Source organism: Fukomys damarensis, unplaced genomic scaffold (assembly GCF_012274545.1).
Source record: "Fukomys damarensis isolate Sample0158 unplaced genomic scaffold, DMR_v1.0_HiC HiC_scaffold_26, whole genome shotgun sequence".
In the NCBI taxonomy this organism is placed as follows: Eukaryota; Metazoa; Chordata; class Mammalia; order Rodentia; family Bathyergidae; genus Fukomys; species Fukomys damarensis.
Genome location: NW_022900938.1, coordinates 320837 through 329819, shown reverse-complemented (window position 1 = coordinate 329819; position 8983 = coordinate 320837). Strand labels below are relative to the sequence as shown.

The 8983-nt window shown below is 41.0% G+C and overlaps 1 protein-coding gene across 1 annotated transcript in view; it reads right to left on the bottom strand.

Annotated features, from left to right (window-relative positions):
- Flacc1 (flagellum associated containing coiled-coil domains 1) overlaps positions 1 to 8983 on the bottom strand; it is a 58228-nt gene that overhangs the window by 43014 nt on the left and 6231 nt on the right. Inside the window, exons 2-3 of the mRNA XM_010617534.1 lie at positions 8025 to 8166; positions 7564 to 7644 (exon numbers count right to left, since the gene is read on the bottom strand). Of these exons, the coding sequence (XP_010615836.1) occupies positions 7564 to 7644; positions 8025 to 8137 (194 nt within the window). The 5' untranslated portion in view covers positions 8138 to 8166. The remainder of the gene's footprint in view (positions 1 to 7563; positions 7645 to 8024; positions 8167 to 8983) is intronic.

Below are 8983 nucleotides of genomic sequence, written 5' to 3'. Positions count from 1 at the left end.
TAATAACCACAGTTTGTCATTTTCTAGGCTGTTTGATGCTATTGTTATTGCTAATTGTACCACTTTGGCCAAGGTGATATAATTGTTCTAATCAGTTGTTCTTCCTGTATGCCAAGACTGAGATTGCCTAAGGATTATAAACAATAGTATAGTCCAGTGCCAAAAAAATGGGGGCTAGCTCAAATAGGCAGCAACTTCTTACCCCCAATAAATTGAAGAGGCAGGATCTTGCAACAGATTCAAACCCCAAATCCAGTTATACCTGAAAGACATCTCTGAGAAATAGTCTTTTTCTAAGGATTCTAAATAACAGCAGTAAAGGCACTTGCTTTATATAATCTATAAGCATCAACTCAGGAATTAAATTAAAATAAAAAAAGAAAATGACAAGACAAGCAAGATGCAGTCTTAAACTTCCAGCTCACCAAAGGCAAATCCAAGGGGCAATGAGGTGGAACCGTTTGAAACTCACACACCTGGATTCTCTGAATTGGTAACAGAGGAAGTACTAAGCAGATGAATGAACTTCTAGAAAAAATCAAATCAAAAATGGTTTCTCAGTTTTCACAGATAACTACAGAGATGGTGACCACAATGAAAGTCATAATTAGTGACTCTAGAGCAGATACAGATAACAAAAAACAATAAAGGAACTTAGGAAATAATGGAAACCATGAATGTCCAACATAGGAAAGAAATGGAATTCATGAAACAGATTCAAACATCTATCCAGGAGATTAAAAATTCCATCCAAAATATACCCAGTAGAATGAGCCCATGTGAGGACAGAATGTCAGATATAGAAGACAGGACTGTGGTTAGCAATCATGAAAAGAAAGATTTCTTAAAAATGGCAAGGGACCATAAAAAATTAATCCAATAGCTGCTAGATAATGCAAAGAAGAATAGCAAAATTGAGGGGTCAGGGGTGTGGCTCAGTGACACTGTACCTTCCTGGCAAGCACAATGCCAGTTCCCAGTATGGGGGTGAGGGTTGAGCATAGTGAAAAATATAGGGGATAGTGCAAATGACATAAAAACCATGTTCACAGAAGTAATGGCAGAAAAATTCTCAAGCAGAGAAAAAAAAATTTGACATATAGGTGAGGCATAGAGAGCTCTAATTAGCCATGATAAAAATTTTTTTATACCAAGGCATATAATAGTCAAGATTCCAGAAATTCAAGAAGATAATATTAAAAACTGTTAGAGAAAAGAAACAAATCACCTATAAAGGAAACTGCATCATAATAATAGCAGGCTTCTCAACGCAAACCGTTAAGGCAAGGAAAGCTTGAAGTGAAGAATTTCAAGTCCTAAAAGAAAACAACTTTCAACTCAGATTAATGTACCTTACAAAACTATCTTTCAAATTCTATGGAGAAATGATACTTCTATGACAAAGAACACAAAAAAGAAATTCATGACCATGAAACCAGCTCTATAAAATGCTCCTAAGGATATTTTAGAAAGAGATAACAAAGACCACCATTCCAATAATGCCAGAAGAAAGAAGCCACCAGGCAAGGCAAGCAGTTAAACAGAGAGGAAAGACAGTGAAGCAACAACAGAATAACAATAAGACAAGGATAAGCCAATGCTTATGAGCTATAACCATCAGTGTAGATGGTCTCAATTCAATCAAAAGAAACATTGGCAGAATGGATCAAGAAGCAAGATCAAGGCTAGGGATTCAGCTCAGCGATTTCTCTGCCTGCCTTGCAAGTGCAAGGACTCAAGTTTGACTCCTGGTACCCCCTCTCTCAAAAAAAAAACAAAACAAAAAAAACAGAAAAACAACAAAAAAAAAACAACAAAAAGAGCAGGATCCAACATTATGTAGCATATAAGAAATGCATTTAATTAAAAAAAGAAATGCATATACTGAAAGTTAAAGGGTGGAAAATAATACTCCATGTGACAGAAGCCAGGAAAAAAGCAGAGGTAGCAATTTTATTTGCAGACAAAATGAATTTCAAGCCAAGACTGAAAAAGAGAGACAAAGAAGATCACTACATCCTTGTAAAGGGAACAATCCAAGAGGAAGAGATAAGAATCATTAATATATGCAACAAAGATCAGTACATACAACTATATGAAAGAAATATTAAGGGACATGACAAATCAAATAAGTCCTAATACAACTGTAATGGGGGAACTCCATGCCCTACTTTCACAAATAGACAGATCAACTAGATTAAAAAATGAACAAAGAAATATTACAACTGAACCAAAATTTTGAATAAATGGATTTAGTAGATGTCTACCCAACAATATCAGAAAACACATTCTTCTCAGCTGCACATGGGATATTTTCCAAAATAGGCCACATCCTAGTTCATAGAACATGTTTAAGTAAGTGCAAAGGAATTGAAATTATCCCATGCATATTATCAAACCATAGTGCAATGAAGTTGGAAATCAATATGAAAATAAACCACAAGAATTTCATAAACACAGGGAAATGAACATCCTCCTGATCAACCAATGGGTCACAGATGAAATTAGAGAAGAGAATAGACAGTTTCTAGCATCAAACTGTAATGCCAATACAACATACCAGAACTTATAAGACACAACAAAAGCAATCCTATAAGACAAATTTATAGCGGTGAATTGCCATATCAGAAAAACAAAGTGAGCTAAAATAAACAACTTAACATTGAACCTCAAACTTCTAGAAAAAGAAGAGCAAGTCAAGCCCAAAACTCATATGAGGGAGGAAATTATAAAAATCAGGGAAGAACTTAATGTTATAGAGACTTAGAGAACAATACCAGGAATCAATGAATTGAAGAGTTGGTTCTTTGCAAGATTAAATAAAATTGACAGACCCTTAGCTAACCTTATCAAAAAAAAAAAAAAGGAAAGAAAAGACTCTAATCCATGCAATTAGGAGTGAAAATGCAACAGATTCTACAGAAATCCAGAAGATCATCAGCACCTACTTTGAGAACATTTATTCTAATAAGATGGAAAACACAGAAGAAATGGACAGACTTCTGTATACATATGCATTACCAAAGCTGAACCAAGAAGATATAAAAATTATAAATAAACCAATATCACTCAATGAAATTGAAGATATAATTAATCTGCTAACAAAGAAAAGCCCAGGCCCTGAATTCTAAAAGAAATTTAGAGAAGTTCTAATGCCACTATTCCTCAAACTTTTTAATGAAATTGAAAGGAAAGCAATACTTCCAAATTCATTCCTAGAAGCAAGCATTACCCTGATATCAAAACCAGAGAAAGACTCAACAAAAACAAACCACAGACCAATCTTCCTAATGAATATAGACACAAAAATTCTCAGTAAGATACTGGCAAACAGACTGCAGCAAGTCAGCAAGAAGATCATGTATCATGATCTAGAATTCATTCCAAGGATGCAGGGGTGGTTCAACATACAAAAACTAATGAGTGTAATACACCATATTAATAGAGCCAAAGACAAAATCCACATGATCATCTCAATAGATGTAGAAGAAGCATTTGACAAAGTCCAACAACCATTCATTATAAAAACCCTACAGAAAATTGGAATACATGGTCTTTATCTCAATCTGATAATTGCCATCCACAACAAACCAACAGTCAGCATCCTACTAAATGAAAAAAAACTGAAAGCTTTCACTCTAAAGTCAGGAAAAAGACAAGATGTCCACTGTCACCATTCTTTTGTTCGTGTGTGTGTGTGTGTGTGTGTGTGTGTGTGTGGTACCAGGGATTGAACTCAGGACTCTGTGCTTTTGAGCTAAATCTTATTCAATACAGTTCTGGAAACATTAGCCGGAGCATTTAAACAAAAGAAAAAAAAAGAAAGGAATAAGAATAGGAAAGGAAGAGTTAAATTATCTTTATTTGTAGATGAAATGATACTCTATTTAGGAGACATGAAAAACTACCAAAATACTTCTATATTTAAAAACAAATTCAGTAGCATAGCTGGAAACAAAATCAATACTCAAAAATCAATAGCCTTCCTATACACAAATGACAAATTCAGCAAGAGAAAAATTAGAGAAACAGTACCTTTCACAATAGCATCCAAAAAATGAAATACTCAGGAATCAGTCTAACAAAGGAAGTAAAAGACCTTTACATGGAAGGCTATAGTACCCTGGAAAAGGTGATGGAAGAGATGAAAATATGGAAAGATCCCTTTACTTGGGTAGGAAGAACTAATATAGTGAAAATGGCCATATTTCCAAAATTGTTATACAGATTTAATGTAATCCCAATCAAATTCCAACAGCATATCTCACAGAATTAGAAAAAACAATCCTAAAATGCCTTTGGAGCCAAAAGAAACCTAGAATAGCAAAAGCAATTTTGGGCAACAAAGGCAAGGGCAAGAGGCATCACAATCCCTGATTTGAAATTATACTACTGTTACTGTGATTAAAACAGCATGGTACTGGACCCAAGGATCAATGGACCAGATTAGAAGATGCAGAAATAACTCCAAACACACTCAGCCACATTCCAAAAATTAAAACTAGGCCCATATCTTTCACCATGTGCTAAATTAAAATAAAAATGGATCAAAGATCTACATATTAAAACAGAAACTCTAAATCTGCTAGGAGACAGAATAGGTAGTACTCCTGAAGACATTGGTTTAGGCAAAGACCTTGTGAACAAAACCCTGATTGGACCTGAAATATCACAAAGAACCAACAACTAGGATCTCAGATTATTAAAAAGCTTTTGCATAGCAAAAGAAATTGCCAAAAGTGAACAGACAACTCACAAGAAAAAAATTTTTGCCAGCTGTTCCTTAAAGGACTGATATCTAAAATATATAAAGAACTGAAAAAAAAAATCAGACCCATCATATTTAAAGATCCAATCCAAAAGTGGGCATCTGAAATAAATAGACATTTCTCAGATGAAGAAGTAGAAATAGCAAATAAATATATGAAAAAAATGTTCAGCAACACCAGTCATTTGAGCGATGCAAATTAAAACAATGCTGAGATTCCATCTCACTCCAGAAAGTTTGGCTGTCATCAAGAAATCCACCAATAACAAATGCTGGAGGGGCTGTGGGGAAAAAAGAACCCTTCTCCATTGCTGGTGGGAGTGTAGACTTGTGCAACCACTGAAAATCAGTGTGGAGACTTCTCAGTAAACTAAAGTTCCATTCAACACAGCTATTCCTCTTCTTGGTATTTTCCTAAAACAATTAAAAGCATCATACCACATCAACATATGTGTTCTCATGTTTATAGTGGCACAGTTTGTAGCAGCTAAATCTTGGAAACCACCCAAATGCCCATCAAATGATAAACAGATAAAGATGTGGTTTTTTAATGCAATGGAGTACGACTCTGCCATAAAGAAGGGTGAGCTCGAGACATTTCTAGCTAAATGGATGGACATTGAGACCATACTCTTAAATGAAATAAATAGGACACACGTTTAAACACCTCATTGTTCTCTGGTGTGAGAAACCAAAAGTGTCAATAAGGACCAAAATGTATAAGAGATGTTGAGGAACAGGAAGAAAATGTTCCAATGAAAAGGGGAACACTGGCTGGAGAGGGGATTGAAGGGACAAGAAAAAAAAGAGTAGAAGGAAAAAATGGAAATGAAGATTTGTAAATAAGGAGAGGAAGAAGGGCTGGATGGGAATAAAAGAAGCAAGATATAATATCAGGTAAAGGCACAAATTCCCTGTTATGAATATTATCATTATGTATATCTGAAATGTACCAACGAATGCTTTGCTTCAAAAAAATCGCAAACTTCCCCTTCACTCAATCCTTTAGCCTAAACTACCCGTCCTTAAGGTGTCCTCCGCCCGTAACCCTAACCTCCACACAGGTCAGGGAAAGGTCGCATGGAGGGAGAAATCCAAGGTTAGGATGAAAGACAAGCCAGGAGCCAATCGGGTTCCCGGAGCCTCCCTGGGACAAAGATGTCAATAAAACCCGCTGCAGACAAGAGACCCATGAGCGGTTCACTTTCGAATTCTCACTACTGGTCCAGAGTAGCTGTCGTCTCTTTTCCTCTTTACCCATCTTCAAATAAACTGTCGTCTCTTATTTTAACCTGCTTCTTTAGTTCTTTTCTGACGCTGGGTTTAGGATTGCCTTGATGTGCGAGTGCTAGCAGAGCAGTGGCTTGCTGTCCACCCCTGGACGTTGCAGCGTGGCCTAGAGTGGCGTGGTGTACACCCCTCTCGGACCGTACACACCTACAGGAAGATCTGCAGCCTTGCATTTGTAATCGAAGCCCTCTGCCCACAGACTCACAGCTCAGCATATTTGCACTCCCGAGTCCCTACAAACTCCCTCAGGCCCAAGCGGTGGCCGTCCCTCTCCCTCTACTCAGGCCGTGCTGTATCTTTGAGCGTGTGCTTTAAATTCTGCCTGACAATCCTCTTCACACCTCTTGCGTGATGGGGAGCTGTGCCTCAGCATCACCATCACCCGACCCCTGCTGTCAAACTCAGTCACTCGACTTCTTGGGGAGCCCTGGGTCAGCGGGGAACCCACTGACTTAGGCCGCGTGAGGCTGAGGACAGAATGGGTCTCCCTGTGCTGCAATCATGGTGCCGCAGGGCTTCGGCCTCGGCCCTGGGGTGGCTCTGGAAGCTGCCTGAGTCCCTTGCGCCTCCCTCTGGTCTTCCAGGTCAGTGTCGCCCCTCAGCGCGGGTGCCACGTCCCCTTGGCTGACTCTGTCACTCCAACTTCCTCTTTCACTAGGGGGACCCTCGTGATCATACCAGAGCCATGGAAAATCCAGGCCGGCCCTTCCTCTCACAACCCTGATGCCATCTGCAGCCCTAGCTCCTCCTCAGCGGGAACAGAGCCTGGCTGCTGTTCGGGGCGATCTCTGGGCCCCTGTCCTACACACCAAGCATGGTCGCTCTTTCTGAGCTCATCTCAGCCACCATCCCTTCCTGTCTCCACTCGTGTCCCGGGGTTGGGGGCCGGGCACTGTGGGGCCTGGCACTGGTCCCCAGGTTGGGAGGGCTGACCCCTGCCTGCGCGATTTGGATTGGCAGGTCCTCCTCACCCCAGCTCCCATTAGGATGTAAGCTCCAGGACTGCAGGTGCTTTCCTGGCCGTATTATCTTCATGGCTATTTCCCCAGCTAGGAAACAGCACCTGAAAAGCACACATGCTCAATAAATAGTTTCCAAATAAATAGAATGTAAAGACTACTGCCAAAAAGCAGTACTCCTAGAGCATAATTATACTTCTAAGTTTGTCAAATGTAAGTTTGTCATTTGTGATGAAAACCGATGAGATCTGTAGAAAATGTTTGACACAGGAAGGTGACCCACAGAGGGGAGGGGCCACTGTGAATGCCAGGGGTCTGCAGGGCACAGCAAGGAGCACAGCCGGTCTGCAGGGACGGAGACCCACAGGCACAGAGGAGCCCGGATCTGTGTGCCAGGCCTGAGGTCTGGTCACGTGGGGGTTCTGGCAATGCTCAGGCTCCCTGGCAGTAGATTAACTTACCTCAGGCAGGGCTGTGAGGGTCAAGGGGGAGATCATTTTACTCGCATGCCTCTAACCATTCCTGCCTCTGGACCTAAATACTTACTTTGGGGCAACAGTAGGCTTTGTTGCTGGTGGGGGCTGGAGGTAATCGTGTTCTTTCAAAACTGGTAGCACAGGAGTTAGCCTGAAGGTGAAAAATACGTAACTAAAAGGAGCACACTGGAAATTAAAAAGCAGTTTCCATAGTCCCTACCAAGTACACTCCCAAGGGGACTCAAAATCGAAGTCTATGTTGGACAGCTGGGATCCTGAAGGTCCAAGGCCTTTAAGACCTCAGGCCAGGGCCCTCATCCCATAGGAACAGATGTGGCCACAGCAGTGTTTTGTTGCAAGCTTTAAACACTGAGCTTGGCAGGACTGGCAGTCGGTGTATAGCCCAGGTGGGCCAGGAGGGTGCAGAAGCCCAGCCCAGCTTGCTCCTGTGAGCTCCTGAGACAGAGAAGGCAGTGAGTGAGGCCCAGGCCCCTGGTCTCTGGCTCCACCCAGCCCGTCCCAGCTCCTTACTTGGGCATCCTGCAGGAGGACTTGCTTGGTGGCCGAGGGGTCTTGATAAGCTTCCTTGGCCCCAGGCCCCAGGGGTCCCAGCAGGTGCAGTAGACAAGAGGGTTGTGGTACATGGCCAGGTTGGGCACAGGCTTTACTCTCACTGAAACAGGAAAACAGCAACAGAGTTATGCTGTCACTTAGAATCAAAGCAAAAATGTTCTGCAAGAAACTGGGCTGGATCAGTGGCAGCTGTTGACCTGGCGTAGGGCCTTGGCGACAGGAGAAACCTCACTTCTTGATACCCAGGGGACTGCACTTGGAACCAATTTAAAAATTTCCAAGTTGAGTTCCTACTATGAGCCAGGTACATACTGCATTCCCCTAAAAATAAGACCTAAATGGAAAATAAGCCCTACCACGATTTTTCAGGATGCTTGTAATATAAACCCTACCCCAAAACAAGCCGCAGTTAGGATTGTCAGCCAGATGGACACATTTTGTATGTCCACTGCAACACATGACAGACATGTTGAATTATAAAATAATATTAATGCATAATTAAATAAAATATTGCTGACATTAATACTTAAAATACCTGATAATATAAATTATAAGTGTTTATAATACTCAAGGGGCTGCCTTTGGATGAGAGGTAACACCCACACCCGTGGGGGTGACCTGGCATTGCCCATGCCACAGCAGGCTCTCTGGGTCACTGAAAGCTCTGAAAGGTGGGCTCTCACTGGCCTCTAAACAGAGGAGCTTGAGGCTGACCTATGGCTGAGTAGCCAATCGAAGCATGGACAGGACGCACGGGTAACATGCGCCATTGATAATGGGCAAGGTTGTGTCTAGTGATGCTTCATAGCCCAGCAAGTCGAATGTTGTGACGAATGTGCTTGTTTGTGTGAAATAAAGACATGGGGCCTACAATTTTTTGTTGCTTTTTAACTGTCACCTTTTTTTTTTTTTTTTTT